The sequence below is a fragment of the Microtus oregoni genome, unplaced genomic scaffold (genome assembly GCF_018167655.1).
Source record: "Microtus oregoni isolate MIOR12 unplaced genomic scaffold, Mior012 000004F_ref0000308, whole genome shotgun sequence".
In the NCBI taxonomy this organism is placed as follows: Eukaryota; Metazoa; Chordata; class Mammalia; order Rodentia; family Cricetidae; genus Microtus; species Microtus oregoni.
Genome location: NW_024543063.1, coordinates 65,603,972 through 65,622,630, shown reverse-complemented (window position 1 = coordinate 65,622,630; position 18,659 = coordinate 65,603,972). Strand labels below are relative to the sequence as shown.

The 18,659-nt window shown below is 39.4% G+C and overlaps 1 protein-coding gene across 5 annotated transcripts in view; it reads left to right on the top strand.

Moving 5' to 3' along the window:
* The window catches only part of Phkb (phosphorylase kinase regulatory subunit beta), a 176,979-nt gene that overhangs the window by 79,634 nt on the left and 78,686 nt on the right, over positions 1-18,659 (top strand). For all 5 annotated transcript variants that reach the window (XM_041649591.1, XM_041649589.1, XM_041649590.1 and 2 more), the window contains 6 exons: positions 3,584-3,647; positions 7,888-7,983; positions 9,062-9,259; positions 13,930-13,987; positions 15,018-15,095; positions 17,434-17,592. In XM_041649591.1, the coding sequence (XP_041505525.1) occupies positions 3,584-3,647; positions 7,888-7,983; positions 9,062-9,259; positions 13,930-13,987; positions 15,018-15,095; positions 17,434-17,592 (653 nt within the window). The remainder of the gene's footprint in view (positions 1-3,583; positions 3,648-7,887; positions 7,984-9,061; positions 9,260-13,929; positions 13,988-15,017; positions 15,096-17,433; positions 17,593-18,659) is intronic.

Sequence of the window (18,659 nt, the reverse complement as noted above, 5' to 3'; positions counted from 1 at the left end):
TCTTCTTGTTGCATCGACTCTTTTATCATATAATGTCTCTCTGATAATTTTCTTTGCTTTGAAGTTGTCTTCATCTATTATTATTGTATTCATCCTGTTTTTTTTTTTGAACAGTGCTTACATGACATATACCTTTTACTAATCATTTACTTTCTTTCTGCCTGTACTGTTATATTTGAAATGAGATTTTTCTCTGGCAGTATGTAGTTAAATTGTAGTTTAACTCTTCATTTTCTTTTAATTTATTTTTTAAAGATTTCTTATTTTCATTTATTTGTGTGTTTGTGTGCACATGTGTACAGATGCCCCAGAGGCCAGAAGAGGGCATTGAATCCTCTAGAGCTGTAGTTCCATGCAGTTGGGAATCACTCGATGAGAGTGCTAGGAACTGATTAAGGGCCTCAGGATGAGCAGCAGCTGCTCTTAACTGCATGCCTCTCTACTAGGTCACTTCTGACACCATCTTAATAGGAAAGAAATGTTCACTTCTTTAATTAAATCATGGGGGTGGTGAGAGCCCAGAGTCTCTGCTGATACCAAGGTTGATTGGGAAGGGCTCTTACCATCCATCTTGAACCCTTGGCTTTCTCTCTTTACTTTCTTGGCATCACAGAAGCTGAGGATGTTGAGACTGAGCATGCATTGGACTGACTAGGGCACCATCATAGTTTTATCTCAGTGGGCTGGCTATTATCTAAATGATTGCTGTTTCCTGGTCCTTGGTATCAAATAGAGAAACCTTTTTTATATAGTTCTAGTGTGTGTGTGTGTGTGTGTGTGTGTGTGTGTGTGTGCAGTCCCTACCAGCCTGCAAGCACGGGAGATACCTGCCTCCAGGCTGTGCCCCCAACTTTGCCACTCACTGGACACTGTCCCTCCAAGATCCACCCTGCTACCCTATGCACTTGAACATCCTCCCAGTAGCCAACACCTCTCCCCCCAGCAACCCCAGCAGACTACATAGGCACAGGTGGCAAACCACAACACTTGGAAAAACAGCAGACTACGTAGGCACAGGTGCAAACCACAGTTGGAAGAACAAGCACAGGCATGGACCACACTAGTTGGAAGAAAAAGAGTAAACACAGGTGTAAGAATACATTCAACAATTGAAAGAGCAATATAGCACCATCAGAACTCAGTAATCCTACAACAGCAAGACCTGAACATGCCAATGCAACTGAAACACAAGGAAATGAACTTAAAAATTACTTTATGAAGCTGATAGAGGCTCTTAAAGGGGAAAAGAAAAATTCCCTTAAAGAAGTCAAGGAAAAGACAAATAAAAAAATTGGAAGAAATCAATAAATCTCTTAGAGAAAGCCGAGAAAAAACAAACAGGTGAAGGAAATGGTTCAAGACTTGAAAATTGAAATAGAAACAATAAAGAAAACACAAACCAAGGGAATTCTGGAAATAGAAAATCTGAGAACCCGAACAGGCACTACAGATGTAAGCATCACCAACAGAATACAAGAAATGGAAGGGAGAATCTCAGGTGTTGAAGATACGATAGAGGAAATAGATTTACGGGTCAAAGTAAATATTAAATTCAGTAAATTCATAACACAAAACATCCAGGAAATCTGGGAAACCATGAAAACACCAAACCTAAGAATAATAGGGATAGAAGAAGGAGAAGAATCACAGCTTAAAGGTACAGAAAACATATTCAAAAAATTCATAGAAGAAAACTTTCTCAACCTAAGGAAGGACATGCCTATAAAGGTACCAGAAGCACAGAACATCAAAGAACCTGGACCAAAAAAAAAAAAAAAAAAAAGTTCCCTTGCCACATAATTGTGTGTGTGTGTGAGAGAGAGGGGGGGGGGGGGGAGGGAGCGCATGTGTTTGTATGAACATATGCTGTGCCATGGGAAGTGGTGTGGGGGTCACAGCACAACTTTCCAGGGTACAGTCTCTCATGCATCTTGTTCCTGCATCTACTGCACTGCATACTCCAGGGTAGTTAGTCATGAGCCTTGTTTAGTTGGTATGTCTCCCTGCATTTTCAGTTTATCTGTAGCTGTCAGTCTATAAGGCAAAGAAGGAAACCCAGGGAAATTACTACATTGTTGTTTCTGAAGTTCTGAAGATTATGGCCTAGCTGCTTTCTTTGTCTTTTGAGCCTTAATATGTTTGTTGTATTTGTAATGTCTGGGATTTTGTTATACGTAATGAGAACAAGGAATACCATTCCCATTTCACTCTCCCAACCACATCAATTTTAAAGTGTTTAATCACTTTTTGTCTTATAATAAATTGTTTGAGAACAGTTTATATGAATATCTATAAATGCTGATACGGCAGTAATAAATAGCTTAGTATGACAGTCCTAATTTATTCATTAATTTGTTCAGTTTTTGGTAGGTCCCAAAAGAGTCCAAGGCCTTAAAGTAGGAAGCACTGAGCTTGTTGAATGAACTTTTCCTAGGAGAGATGTGGGTAAACTACTACTCACCATAGACAGGGCCCTAACCAATGAGCACTGCATCTGTGTTCAACTTGGTGAGCCAGTGACTTTACCGTACTTACAAGAGCAAGGTGCTGGGTAGTTATGGGAACATTCGTGACCACAGTAGCTGCATCACCAGAACACCCCACTCCAGCATGAATGACGATGTCACAGTTGCATAGTTGGGGTGACTCTTCTGACCCCCACTTCAGTTCGCCTTCTACCCTCTGTACTTGGGCATCTCCACAAGCCACATGCATCTGACCAGAATTAGATATGCTGGGGGGGAGGGGAGCTAATCGGAAGAGGGCTGGGATTTCGGGTGAGGGTGTAATGCCCCTCCCCATCCCTTTGCGTAGTCACCCATGCTCTGATTAAGATAGCAACTGCCATGCTGTACCGGAGAGTGAAAACTGGCATTCCTAGCATGTTCCTCGCTGCTGCTATTTGGAGACTGTAATAGAGAAATATGGACTTGATGACAGTTTGTTGATTTTCAATGATGTGAGCTCTGTGTAAAACAAATACAGATGTGCGCGAAGTAAAGTAAACTGGACTTGAGAGCTTCAGTTCCACCAGAAACAGGCATGATCTGAGCAAGGATGAAAATCCACTCTTGTTGGAACACTTGTATAGAATGTTGTAGTTTTAATGGAATGAGTCATTTTCAGTTATACGTAGCCTCTGAGAGGCCAAAGGAGTGGGACACTGAGGGAAATAGCACTCATTTTATTACAGAGAATATAGCCCAGAATGAGAGCTACAGTGATCGGTAATTCTGTGAACATAAAGTAATGCCGATTTTATTGGATCCTAGAAAGTGCATATTTGAGTGACTATGCCAAATTGCATTCTGTAATAGGTATATGACACACAAAATTCTGGTGCCTGGTGTAAGGCTCAGAATTGACATCCGAAGAGCACGTTCCATTGATCTGAGGAATGTCCAGCTGGGCGGTGACTGCACGAGGTTCACCCCCAAGTTCACCATTCTTTCTGGGGTTCATGAACGGAAATAAAATTGCTCCATTCAGTGGTAGAATCTAAGTCAAGGATAACCTCGAAACAGTTTTCAGGGGTGATTAGTATAAAAAATAAAATTAAAACAATGTTTTTCCTTCTCTCTAGCTCTGTTGGTTTAGCAAAAGCAGCCTTAGAAGCAATTAATGGATTTAACCTCTTTGGAAACCAGGTAAAAAAAATTAATTGATTAATTGCATGTTCATGTAATTTTACTGTCTGTTATCAAAGTCATTTCCTTAAAATTTATGACTATCTGAAATGTATGTGGCCGCCCATGCTCGAGCAGCTTTGCTTTGAAATAATTTGCCAATTAAGGTTTAACTTCCATTTGATGGTAGTGGTATTTTTTTATTTGTTTGTTTGTTTTTACATCCTGACTGCAGTTCCCCATTTCCCTCCTATCCACTCCTCCTCCCTTTTTTTTCAAAAAAGGGCAGCCCCCCACCCCCATCAACATCAACCAGTCATGGCATATCAAATTGCAGTGAGACCAGACACCTCCTCTCCTGTTAAGGCTGGACAAGGCAATCTGTTGGGAGAAAAGGGTCCCAAAGCAGGGAACAGTCAGAGACAGCCCCTGCACCCACTGTTAGGAGTCCCATAAGACCAAGTTACACAATTGTAACATACATGCAGAGGGTCCAGATCAGCCCCATGCTGGCTCCCTGGTTGTTGGTTCAGTCTCTGTGAGGCCCTGTGAGTCCAGTTTAGTTGATTCTGTGAGTTTTATTGTGATGTCCTTGACCCCAGGGACAGTGGGCTCTGCTAAAGTGGTCAGAAAAGGAAGCCTGATAAGGAAGTTAACAAATTGGGCTGAACCAAGACTCCTCTAGAGTTTCTCAAGGCTTCCTGGGTTAAAGCAGAAGCGTTTAGTATAACAGCAATTTGGAAAGGTCAGACCTGCCTAGGCTGCCAAGGAGAAAATGAGTCAGGCTGAGTGTCCGGGCTGTAGTGATTGGCTTGGTTTTGGTCACGGTGTACTTTCCTTTGAAGAACCTGAGGCCATGATGCTGTTTCCCAGCGCCCCTCTTCTCCAGGAATGTCCACACCGTCCCTGTGACTGCTGTCCCTGCCTGATTAGCAAAGCTGAACTCTTTCTGAAACCTGCCTAACCAGGCATTTTGAGTCTTAGCTATAAATGTTCTGTCAATATTACTTCTGAATGTGGTTTTCAATCTTGTGTGCACATTAGAAACATTACAGGAATTCAAAAAGCAGTCATGACAGCTAGGCTTCCTCCTGACCTGGTATAAAAGAAGCTATAGCCGCCCTAGAGTTTTAATGCTCAGGAATTCTAAACTGCAGTCAAGAACATGGCTGTTTTTTAACATAACACATAGTTAAGTGTTACTAAATGAGCTATTCATTTGTTATTGCAGGTAGAAATAGAAGCAAATTAGGTCTTTTTCCTTTAGCCACACAAGTAGTAATGGGAACAGATACAGAAAAAAGACAGTCATAAAAGCCTGTCAGGTGAGACAAAACCTAAAAGCAGCCAATTGACGTACCAAAGTGTACATGAAAAAGTGAAAAATGAAACAGAAACTATCAGATCAACAAGTATTTCAGTAGTCTCAGAAGTGTTTGTTCTGGTCATGAGGCCGAAGGGTAGAGGACAGCCCTCCATGCTGCTAAAGCTCATGTCCATGGTGATGGTCAAGTTCAGTCATCTGTGTCTCTGTTTAGAACAAGCAATGGCAGATACTAACTTGAACAGAAAGATTGAGCTGTTAGTTGTAAGGAGGCTCTGGGTAGGGTCAACATAGCTACAGAGCTGTGGTTTTAGGGAGCAGAGGCTAAAAAATCAATCTGGGGACTGGAAAGAAGGCTCAATGGTTAAGAGCTCTGCCAGGTTCTAATCCTTGCACCCATATGACAGCTCACAACCAACTATAACTCCAGTTCTAGGGGATTTGACAACCTGTCTGGTTTCTGTGGGCAGCAGGCATACACATGAGGCACAAACATACATACAAGCAAAACACTAATACACATAAAATAAATATCAAGTGGCCAGAGTTAAGAGGGTCTCTCAACTAATTCCCATAACACGTCTTTTCCTGTTGTTGTGTTTATTTGTGGGAGGCAAGAGCCTGACAAATGCAGCTAGGTCAGAATCTGTAATTGGTGATGACAGATTGCTCATGTTCTGCAGATTCAAAACAGAGCACACATCTGCATCCCTTTGAAATGTGCGGGTGATAATTCTGTGAGGGCTTTCCTCAGTGACTTGAAAGACTTGCTTCTAGCTCTTGTATAGTTTGAGTTTTGTTTCCTCCCCTCCTAGAAATCTGGGCCATGATGCCTATAGTGTGATAGATATCCCCCCACTCCCGTGATAGATATTTTTAAACAAATGTAGAGTTCACTGATATTCCATCTCAGTGTTAGGAGGTGTCACCTCATGAGATTATTTTTCCTTAGGCATGTGTCTTCAAGAGTGGCAGATAAAAACTGGGACCACAACAAATTCTTGATGAGTTTAAATAACTAAGTTACTTATTTGTGGCCAGAAAATAGTAGTTTACTGTTTTATCACATAATAGAGAAATTTACCAAATTTGCTTTTTTTGTTTGAAATTATCCTTTCATAGATTATATATTTTAAAGGTCCTATTCCAGACAGACAGTTATTGGCCTGCAGATACGTTAGCTCCTGTCGTTTCGTGTGTTCACAGACCCCTAACCCATTTACTTCCTTCTGTCTGCTTGCTGCTGCTTCTGCCAGAATTCAGGCTCCGGCTTTGATCCTTGGTTCTCTCCCTGACTCAGGGACTTAGTGCCAGTTTCCCACCCAAGCCAGTTGTGGGGTTCTCATATAATCAACAATAATTGCAACTGGGTCAGTTGTGTGTTCTGGAGCAGTGTTCAAATTCATTATTGCTTACGTCACAGTGAATATGTTGTACTCTGACTGGAGCAGCTACTAGCAATGCCTTCTAAAGCCAGTAGGAACATAGGGAGCCCACGACTGTTCAGCTGCAGTATAGCTATTGAGGGGGCCTCACTCATCCTTTATCAAGTCATTACCAGAGTTAGAGACTTGTTGAAGATGGTGCTCTGAATGAGGAATCATTCTGTTTTACAAGATAATGCTCACAGAGAACATGAGTTAACAGGAAGCATATCTAACTAGTGAGTCTGACATTGGATTTCCTGGCTGGTCCGCCTAGGCTAGAAATTTCAGTCAGGCGATTGAGTCCAGGATTTACAGTTTCAGAGTGTGTGAGTCTTTGGTGTTGGGTAGAATTGGGATGAGATTTAGAATGTGATTTTAAAACAACCTAAAATATATGATGTCTGTTTTTTCTCATTTATTTTTTGAGTATTTTTTTTGTAATGGAAGCAGTCTTTCTAGTATCCTTTATTTGTTTTAAAAATATTCATCTTCCCATTAAAGTTATGTTCATTTATCCTGTGCCGTTGACTATGAAATGCACTAATGTCTAAATGGCAAAATTTTTCTTAAATGCTGCAGATCAATTGGCATTTTTTATGTATGTCTTTTTATTCAAATTTCTTGTTCTTCAAAGTATTTTTTAAGTGTAGGGAAATTATATAGCCTAATTGTTCATTAAATGGGTTTCTGTGGAAGACTGGATTTTCTCTCTTTGCTCTGTTGAGCCTGGGTTTGTCATCTTCAGTTGGAGGGATAGCCCTAGCCACAAGTGGCTTTTCATGAAGCCAGCCATGAGAAGTATGAAGAGGAGTTGCTAGTGTTGTTACTTGTGATTCTCCTATCATCACTTTGTACTATAACATATTTTTATACATAATTCTGGATTGTTACCTGAACTTGTTTAGTTTGATAATATAATCAAAATTATTTAGGTGTTCACAAGTCAGATTTATTTATCAAAGTTATTTCTTGATTTATCTCATCATAGTAGCTATACTGTTTCTTCATTTAAATGAATGTATTTATTAGACAACTTATAAGATCAAAACATGATTTATAAGAAAAGAGGAAAATATTAAAATAATATCTAATGATTATATGATTGTTTCGAGAAATTCAGGAAATATTGAAAGCATACAAAAAGAAAATAAAGGGCTAGAGAGATGTCTAAGGAGCACTGGGTGTTCTTCCAGAGGACTCAAGTCCAATTCCCAGCAGCCACATAGATGCTCACACTGTCTGTAACTCCAGTTCCAGGAGATCTGATGCCCTCTCCTGGCTTTCATGGGCACCAGGCAGTCATGTGGTACACAATGCAGGCAAAGCATCTATTTATATGTAAAGCATAATAATAATAATAATAATAATAATAATAATATTTTATTTAATCTTTAATAATCTCTTACAGAGTTACATTCAGTGATAAAAAGTGTTTTAAATGTCTTTTCTCACAGAAAGAATACCACATGGTTTATAATTCTCTGAAATGTGTTTCTTTTTCGATTTCCAGGGCTGTTCTTGGTCAGTTATATTTGTGGATCTCGACGCTCACAATCGCAACAGGCAGACGTTGTGCTCACTGCTACCCCGAGAATCACGCTCTCATGTGAGATGATGTGCCGCAGACTAGAATGTGTTCTCCTTTACAGTTCTTGTGCTGTTATCTGCCTGTCAAGAGCGCACACTGCAGTGCTGAGTTCATGCAGGATAAGGCGATGCAGTGGAGACGTCTCCTTCTCTAGCCTCTGATGCTGGGCAGGAAGTGAACAGTTAGGCGGACCTGTCCAGTCCGTTGAGTCTTTTGTTAGACCACAGAAAAATAGACATTGTTTTTCTGTTTTTAACAAATGAAGCATTTTTTTTTAATAATGGGATATAAAAAATTCATTTTCAGCATGGCACAGCGGCAGACCACGTTTGACTCTTTGTCTAATGAACATCTGTATGCTTCTTGTACCGACTGTATATTTTCCCAGGGATTGTTTATGGTTTTTGCCTTCAAAAACTACACCAAGTAGAATAGTTAACTGTTTTATATGAGTAATGCCAGATTGTAATGAATACAAAACCAATAAAGTATTATCTGTTTATTTAATGATGTTCTATCCATTTAGCCTACCATTTAAATAGTCTTTGGCAACATTCTGATACATTTCCACATATTTTAGTGAACATAATTTTTGCCTTACAAATTATGTTAGTGGTTTTTATGGGCAAGCATGTTTCCATTCAATAAACAAATTTCTGTAATATGAAGCTAATTGCTTCTGTAATGTAAATTCTAATGGCTATTGATTTACTCAGTTATTGGGCCTTTTGTTAGTTTTCTCCTTTTCGCTATTGTAGGCAAATTTCTGTACTAACTAAGTTGTGGTAATAAGTATTACATTTTTTACATTCTGTTTAGTTATAAGTTTTAAGTTACAGCCTAATATTGAAGCTGGAAAATTCATTTTGTTAATGGATAAAGTGTTATCTGTTCTATCAGGCTTACAGAAACACATCATAGAAACTTCTGTCTGTCTTAAGGTAGCTGTCACTTGATAAGGGTTTTGACTTTGATATGATTCTTCTTGTACCGTGTTGGTCACATCACCACAGACACTCACAGTCTCTTTATTTCTTATCTGCCTATCTATTTATTTGTTTTTAAAACAGCAGTCTCTTTGTCTTAATGTCCCTAGAACACAGACGCTGCCCTGCTCCCATGCATCAGTTACCCTGCCTTTGCCTTGGACGATGAAGTTCTCTTCAGCCAGACACTTGATAAAGTGGTCAGAAAATTAAAAGGAAAATATGGATTTAAACGTTTCTTGAGAGACGGGTACAGAACATCACTAGAAGATCCCAACAGACGCTATTACAAACCAGCTGAAATTAAGGTACCACAAACTGGTCCATGCTAGCACATGCAAATGGTGGAAAGCACAGATCCAGGAGACTGACTTCTTGATTTAAGATCCTGCTCCATAATAAATAAACAAATAATAAAACAAATAAATAAAAATATTATTTTTATTGCTAAAAATAATATCACCTATACCATGAGCTTTTCTGGGGGTTGGATGATTTTATGTATGGATGCTTAGAATTGGGCTTGATCCATAGTAACTGCTCAAACAGTATTAATGCTTTTCACCACATGGGCCACATGGATTCATTGGTTAAATAATTCTTTTAGCATTTTCAGTCTTTTGCCTATTTCTCTTACATGGTTTTGTTTCTATCTGTGATCTGCTTTTATGTTATTAAGCAAATGATCTCATTAAAGCTATTACTCTGAGCCAGGCATTGTGTTTCGTGTGTAATGCCAGCACTTAGGGGCAGGCAATCTCTGTGAGTTTTAGATCAATCTGGTCTACATAGTGGGTTCCAGGCCAGCTAGGGCTACACAGAGAGACACTCTCACAAAACAAAACAGCTTGTACTCCTCCACCTGCGGGTTACAGCTAGAGGAAGCCACAGCCTGAGTGCATGCCATCCCAAATCCAGGATCCCTATGCTGACTCAGTTTTGTAACTGCTTGCAATTCTTGTCATTTCTGCTGTGTGATCCTATAGAACAGCCCCTATTAAAAAGCAAACCAACCTTGGACACCGGCTCTCAGTTCTTTGCCTTATTCCTGCTGCTAACCCCTTGTCTCTGTGTGGCAGCCTCCATTGCATCTTTCCCTTCATCAGTGCTTACCCTCTGTGTGTCATACCTCATAGAAGATGTCATCACTCTTTCTTGAGGCATTACATATGGAGAAATATTACATAGATACAGACACATACACACACACACACACACACACACACATATATATATATATATATATATTTTTTTTTTTTTTTACTCATTTTCTTGGGAAGCCCACTGAGCATTTTCTTCACTGATAGGGCATATGACTCTGTTCCTCATCTTCCCCACTTCTACCTTCCCTCCCTTTTAGTTCTCCCGACTTAATTTTTCCTTTGGCATAAACATATTAATGCCTCTAACTAAAGATACAACTAAACCTCCCTCAGTGCTTAGTCTTGTCCATCTTCTGTCTTCTGTCTATAACCGTCACCCTAAAAAGCGTGATTTGTGTTTTGTGTGTAGACCTAGTGTATTAGTTATTTTACTGGGTTACAGGACTGGAGATAGAAACAATTTATGTGGTAAAAGAGTAATTCTGGCTCCTAGTCCAAGGGATACAGTCCACCAAGGCAGGAAGGCGTGTCTCATGGCTCTGGCAGCATGAACTATGTGCTTCTCGGGCAGTCGAGCTGAAGCAAAGCCTCTGAATTATAACTCCCAAAGCCTACCTTCAGTGCCTTGCTCTGTCAGCTGTCAATCCAGCCTTACCTCACAAGCTTTCAAAACAGCGACCCTAGTTCATCCGATTCACATCTAGTTGTCTATGGATCAAGATGCAGGACTCTCTGCTCCTTCTCCAGCACCATGTCTGCCCTCAGGCCACCATGCCCTACCATGATGATAACGGACTAACCCTCTGAACTATAAGTCACTCAATTAAATGTTTTCCTTTATAAGAGTTGCCATGGTTGTGATGGTTCTTTTTTTTTTAATTGAGAAAAAAAAAATTCCGCCTCCTCCCAGCCTCCCACTCCTCCCCCCCTCCTCCCACTCCTCTCCCACTCCCCCCCACTCCTCTCCCCCTTCCCCCACTCCTCTCCCCCTCCCCTCTCCAGTCTGAAGAGCAGTCAGGGTTCCCTGCCCTGTGGAAAGTCCAAAGTCCTCCCCCCTCCATCCTGGTCTAGGAAGGAGAACATCCAAACTGGCTAGGCTCCCACAAAGCCAGAACATGAAGTAGGATCAAAACCCAGTGCCATTGTCCTTGGCTTCTCATCAGCCCTCATTGCTCGCCATGTTCAAAGAGTCCGGTTATATCCCATGCTTTTTCAGTCACAGTCCAGCTGGCCTTGGTGAGCTCCCAATAGATCAGCCCCACTGTCTCCTAGGCATGGCTTGAACATAGGAAGCTTCCCCACAGTGACACACATCCTCCAACGAGACCACACTTCCTAATAGTGCTACTGTCTGTGAGCTTATTATTATGTGTGAATGTCACATTCAAACTACTTCACGTTGTGTTATAATGGGGAAGGGATATTAATAGTTGTGCAGACGTAGAAATAATTAGGTGAATATTGAAAGTGTTCAACTTCTTCTCTTTGAGTTCAAGACCAGACTGAGGGACACAGCAAGACCTTGTCTAACAGAAAGAAAAGAAACTCTACTCCACAATTGTACCACAAAGGATGATATTTAAAACTCTTTGTAACAGGTTTCCTAAATTTTGTATCTGATTTTCTGTGTATGAATGTTTTGCTTGGATGTATTGATGTACACCACATACATGCTAGGTGTCCATGGAGGTCAGAAGAGGGTGTCAGATCCGCTGGAAATAGAGTTATAGACAGTTGTGAGCGACAAATGAATCCAGATGTGGATGCCGAATCCAGATCCTCTTACCTCTTACCAACAAGTGCTCTTACCACTGAGCCATCTCCAGCCCCTATAAAAACATGTTTGAAGAAGAATCTTGTGAAATTATCATTTTATTCTGACAAAGCATTCATGAGAGACACCAAAGTCAAGCATTTATTATAAAGACTGCATTGTCAAAAGGTACTGGGCTCAGGGGAAATTTTATAATAAAGGCTCACTCACAATTGTAAAGATTAATTTCAAAAAAAAACAAAACAAAACAGCGACCCTGACTTGGGACACTGTGATTGCCTCCTCCTAGCTCTTGACTGATTTCAGGCAGTTTCAGTGGCTGGGTCAGAGTGATTATTGCTTCTCTCATCTTGGTGTCTGTATTTCTTAACTCTGTTCTCTCTTTTGGAGTATTCTGGTTGCTATGGCCACGTCTTCCCCTCCATCCCTACTCCCCTTGTCAGTTTCCGTCTTCTACTTCTGTGATCCACTGTCATTGTGCTTTTCTTCCTACCAAGCTCTCACGGCTGTTGTTGCTAATGATGTACTCTATCCCTGACTCATAGTGTGCCTAGGGTGCCCTGCGCACATGTGCACCTGCTGCTTAGACACACATCTTCACTTAGGTGGCCTACACGCTGCTTCCATTTAGGCCCATATCTGAGTCACTCTAGGCTTCTTCTTGTCACTTAACCACATTTTAAAAAATTAATCATTTTACTGACTGGGCGTGTCTGTGCACACACGCGCACACATGCATGTGCCCATATGTATGAGTATGCTACAGTGAGCATATGGAGATCAGAGGACAACTTCCACCATGTGGACTCTGGGGGTGGAAGTAAAGCCCTTGGACTTGACAGCAAGTGTCAATCTCTCTCACTGAACCGTCTTGCTAGCCCCAGCCATTTAACCAATTTTATCATTCACAAAATGTGACTGAGTTAGCCTCTTCAGAAATCCTAATATTTCCCCCTTCTTCAGTCTTACTCCTTGACTTAAGCCGGTAGTTCATAACCTTGAACACTTTTGTTACCAAACTAGACTGAACAGGATCTATAAATTTTTTTGTTATTATTGCTTGAGTTGGCATCAGATTAGTGGAGGCTGAGAATGATGCAAACTAGCCCGTGTCGCACATGAGTTATTTGCACGAAATGTCCATAGTACTAAAGTTGAGACACGTAGTTCTGGGTGTCACCTTTTCTCTTTGAATTGCTCTTACGGCTTTGAGTTGATTTCCATATTTCTTATTCCTCCACTTCTAAGTACTGCCAGCTGCCCAGCCTGGAAATAAATGTAACAAAGACTTTGACCCTTCTCAGTGTTCATGACTACCTCCAAATCGCAGTGCGAGTCCTGATTTGACTTCCTGCCCATCCGCTGGGCTTCCACTTTTACTGCTTATGCCTTTGTATTCTAGAATTAATGAATCGTGATTGCTTCTTTAACATGTTTTATGATTCTGCAAGTCTGTAGTTTCTGCTGTTTGCTCTGTGCATTACATTTTAGCTGGTTTCTTGCCATCTAACTCTTCTCTGCACTCAAGACAGACCCAGATGTTTTTCAGGCTATGTTGCTAATGTATGTGTATGGTCAGTGTATGCTGAACTGTGCTTATTTATTCATTTGCCAGTCTTCCCACTATGCTGTGCACCTCTGCGGGCATAGTGTCTAACTTTTGTCTCCAGGGCTCTGTCTAATTCAGCTGTTTTCAACCTGTGGGTCATGACCCTTTGGGGGTTGCATATCAGATATCCCTCATATATTTATATTACGATTAATAACAGTAGCAAAATTGCAGTTATGAAGTAGCAATGAAATAATTTCATAGTTGGGGTCACCCCAGCATGAAGAACTGTATTACAGGGTCATGGAATTAGGAAGGTTGAGAAACACCATCTAATGCTGGCTGTTAGTGAGTAGTTAGTATATGTTTATTTAATTACTCTTCTTTAGTGAGTTCAATAAATGAACTTTTGAATAAGAGTTCTAAAAAAATTTTAAAGAATGGTTGTTCTCAACTTGAATTTATTGCTATAAATAAGTTTCTTACATATAACTTAAAATGGGTTGCTCTAATTTGCTAATGGACATCTTAATGTTTTATTTTCTCTTTTAGCTCTTTGATGGTATTGAATGTGAATTTCCCATATTTTTTCTTTACATGATGATTGATGGTAAGTGACCTTTATCCTGAAGTTTAAGATGTAGAATACACGTGTCTTAAAGAATAGCTGAACCCTGGGCAGATGGCTCAGCTGGTAAAGTGCTTGCCGTGTAGGTATGAGGGCTTGAGTCGGATCTCTGGCATCTGCCTGAAAAGCACGTGGCTGTAATTTCAGCGCTGGGAGGCAGAGATAGGTGGATCCGTGAAGCCGTTGGCCAGCCAGCTTAACCAAATGGAGGAGCCCCAGGTTCAGTTCAAGTACCATCTCATAGAATTGGAGTGGGATTAAGAAAGACATCCAGAGCCAATCTCCGGCTTCCACACACCTGCACACACATACGTGTTCACCTGTATGTACTCATGAACATGCACATAAGCCACATTCAAACATCAAAGTGAAAATAATAAAATCTTAAAAGAACAGCTGAAGTGAGTGATTCCTTACATTTAGCAATAGATTAGACCTAAGCGATGGTAACTCTGCTTTTATGTTGTTCTGCTTTCTGAGTCAATGTCAGATCTAATTTCTGTCTGTTTCTCTCTGTGTGTATGAAGTATTTGTATGATATATGTATGTGTGTATGATGTCTGTGCATGCATTCATGTGAGTGCAGGTGCACACATGCCTGGAAGTCAGGACAACCTTAGATTTTACTCCTTGCCTTCCACATGTTTAAAGAACTTTCAAAATCACTTTGAAGTCTTTAATGTTGATGCCAGTATCTTGCTCACACTTATAAAGAAAAGCGTATTGTAGAAGTCATGAATACTATGATCATAATATTGAATATCTATAACATTTATGCTTAAGCATAGTGAAATTTCAGTTAATTCAATATTTAATTCTAAGTGCTAACATGACTTTCTGAAATCAGTTTCTATAAAAAGTCATACCTATTTACATTTCTCTTCAATTTTATGTTTCATTTATATAAGATTCGGCATAATCATTTTAAAAGGACATAGAAATTTTTATAAGTCATAGTGTTTCTATGCTTATTGAGCATGGCTAGTCTTAGATTTTGTATTTTCTGTTTTAGGTGTTTTTAGAGGTAATCTTCAACAAGTCAAGGAATATCAGGACCTTTTGACTCCTTTGCTTCATCAGACCACAGAAGGTATAGTTCCTTTATCACGAATTCTTTCTACCAGCATGCCCTTGTTCATGTAAAATGTGTGCATCAGTCCTTTATAAAACACAAATATATATATATATATATATATATATATATATATATATGTTATATTGAAAAATAAATGAGACCTCAACTGAAATTAGAATAATCTCTTAATTTAGTTTAAAAGTTCATTATGCATGACAGGGATGGACATGAATGTAGTTGGTCATGGCTCTGGTGATGCTAACGTAGTTTGCACACAGACAGAATTGTGTGATTTCTTGATATTGCTCCTTTGTTCTGTGTAGTGTTACATACTATAAAGCGCCAGATTTTATCCAAGTCATCAAAAATGGTATGGCTGGGTGAGTGTTACCCTCAAGCCCCAGGCCCTAGGACGGCTGCTTACAAAGACTGCTTTCGCCTGAAGGCAGGAGACTCTACTATGGAGACACATCTGGGATTTTAGCATTAAGTTTTGAGTGCTTGCCCTTGTACCAATATGCCATTCTTTGCAGATAGATTCAATGTTTTAGAAATAATCAAAATGCCAAATCTTGGAGGTAAGAATATATTCATTTCAATCAAATACCAGAAGGAAAAAGAAAGCTTAATTGGAAACTTCTCAAAGGAACTCATGGGCAGTATTCTGGATACCTTTGGTTTGAAAATATTAATAGAATTATATAGAATTATAGTCTTATGAGAATAGCTTTAAAAATTTGTATGTGGGTCAACATGTTTGGAATTTTGATGTGCTAGTCAAAACAAATCCATAGTCTTTTGGACATAAAGCATGGAGTGTCATTCACAGCACTGGGGCTCATCCCTGTTGTACATGGAGTTGTGAGCCGGTGAAGGGGAAGAAGCTTCCAGGAATACCTGAATAAAGTACTGCTTATTTTGTTTTACCCTTTCAATGCTTATAATGTTAAAACTTGTGAAATGTTTATGAATGATTTTTTTTTTGGTATTTCAGTACAGGGTTTCTCTGTGTAGCTCTGGCCGTCCTAGACCTCCTGGCCTCCAATTCAGAGATCCACCTCTCTCTACTTCCCTAGTGCTGGGATGAACCACCACCACGACACAGCAAACATTTTTAAATTAAAAATAAATGCTAATTTTTAAAAAGGAGTTTTTTTCAATATCCACTTGTTTTCAATATTTGTGTTTTCAATATTTCCTTGTCTTCTTTGAAAAATAGTGCAATAGTGGAATATTTGAAATTTCCACAATCAGGTCTTGTAGTGTTCAGGAAGGGATCATTGACACATGGTCTAACATACACTGCTTTTTGGCTTCGTGTTCAAAGCAATGTTCACAGTCTTCCCCACAGCTCTTAACCGCTTTTCCTGACTTTAGACACATTTGTCACTATCAATTGATGGATGAAGAAGACAGCAGAATTTCAAGGCTATTGTTTAATTTTATTACAAAAATTAAGTTTACTGTAGACTGCTGTTACAAAATATCATCTGCTGCACCCTACAAGGAACATATCCTTTAAATAATAGTTTTATTTGCTGAGGGATGTATCTTTTACAGATATGTTTTAATAAAAGGTTGGTTTTTTTTTTTTTTTGGCCTTTAGGGACACTGAATGGTAGAAGACAGGCTTAATATTTATTTTCTATTTTTTATTTTATTTTTATTTTTTTTTTTAATTTTGAGACAGGATTTCTCCGTAGCTTTTGGTTCCTGTCCTGGAACTAGCTCTTGTAGACCAGGCTGGCCTCGAACTCACAGAGATCCACCTGCCTTTGCCTCCCGAGTGGTGGCGCACGCCTTTAATCCCAGGCTTAATATTTAAATAGGGGTTTATTTGCACTAACTAATGGCTCAGAAGTGGAATTTAACTAAAGAGTAAATAGTATCTCATTTATAATGCTTCTTAGACTGACTTCATTTAATATAACTTCTCTTATTGCTCTGAATACACATCTATATCAGTGATATTCACATATATGCACATGTGCATATGTATACATATATTATACATACATATACATATACACATATGTCTGTATATATTGACTTAAAAGTGTTTGTTGTTATAGGAGATACACATATGTCGCTGTCTAAAGCCTAATATACTCTTGGATTAGTTCTAAAGTCAAGAAACCTTCCCCCCATGGATTTCCCTAGCAATATCTGAAACGACCAGAATGTTAGACTTCTCTGTAGCTCATTGAATCTGCCCCTATACAACCTGTCGCTGTCCCTGCTGTTCTGTTCACACAGTTTCTTCAAAGGGAAATTTGGGGAGAACACTGTTTTGTTGTATTCTAACATGCTTGCTTCTAAACTAAATTAAATTTTATTTTATTTTACTCTATAGGATATCCTGTAGTACCAAAGTACTATTACGTGCCTGCTGACTTTGTAGAATATGAAAAGAGAAACCCTGGTAGTCAGAAACGGTTTCCTAGTAATTGTGGCCGTGACGGGAAATTGTTTCTTTGGGGACAAGCTCTTTATATCATTGCGAAACTCCTCGGTAAGTGGAGCCGATTGGGAGCCTATTTTCTTTCCCTGTTATCAGGTTGTTAGCAATAAATATAGCTTAGGTGATGTTCTTCCTTTGGATGAAATTGGATTTGGGTGGATTTTGCCCTGTTAGTTCTTTGGTGAGTCTCTAGACTGTAAAGGTGAGGATGGTGTCCAACAGCTCCTGAAAGAAAGGTGCAGTAGGTGCGGGTGCACTGTGGCTGTGTGTGACGGTCTCTGCATCCAGCCTGGAACTTGTAGCAGAAGGTTGTGAAAACTGTGAGTTGGTTTTGTATAAGATGAGAACATTTCTGACTTACTCTAACCAGCATTGTTGAGCATTGCTGTAGTAAACTACTTGGTCATCTTTGAAAGTTGTCTTTTTTTTCCAGTAAATATATGTTGGTAATTTTCTTTCCTACTAGTGGCTTAATAAAACTATAATTATTTAAAAATTTTTTTTAGCTATTTCTAGAACTGAAAAAGAATATCTATGAGAAAATTTGGCAAAAACAAAAGACTTACTCTATTTTTCCCATCCCATACTTCTGAAACATCTCTAGTAATACTGGCACTTTACCCAAATGGTTGAGATTTAGAGTCAGGATCCATGTATGACAGATTATGAAGCAAGCAAGCTAAAAAAAAAAAAAAACAAAGCTTCTTACTGTATGATATACTATTGCCTATGTTGTTTGAGAATGTGCTGGAAAAATGAGCATCTTTGGCTTGTTTTCATCATCAGTGAGGAAAGAAGATATTGGAGGCCTGATTCCCAAGGCTCAGTTTGAGCTTTTCACACACATTGCCCAAAAGCACATAAACCAGGCAGAGAAATCAAGCCAATGCTCCTTTCAGTTTGTTTGTTTCTGTGTCTGTTTTCTCAGTCTTGGTGTAAATTTAACCCTAATTAAGGGCATGTAGTTTTCCCATTTTAAAGAGGTAAAGGAATTTGTTTTGTCTCAGCAACTGTTGATACAGGTGCTGCTTCCAGGCTCACAGAAAAGATACAAAGACTATTGTGGCTAGAAAGTCAATGTCCATCTCATCCTTTTGAATGGAAAGGTTTTTGAGACT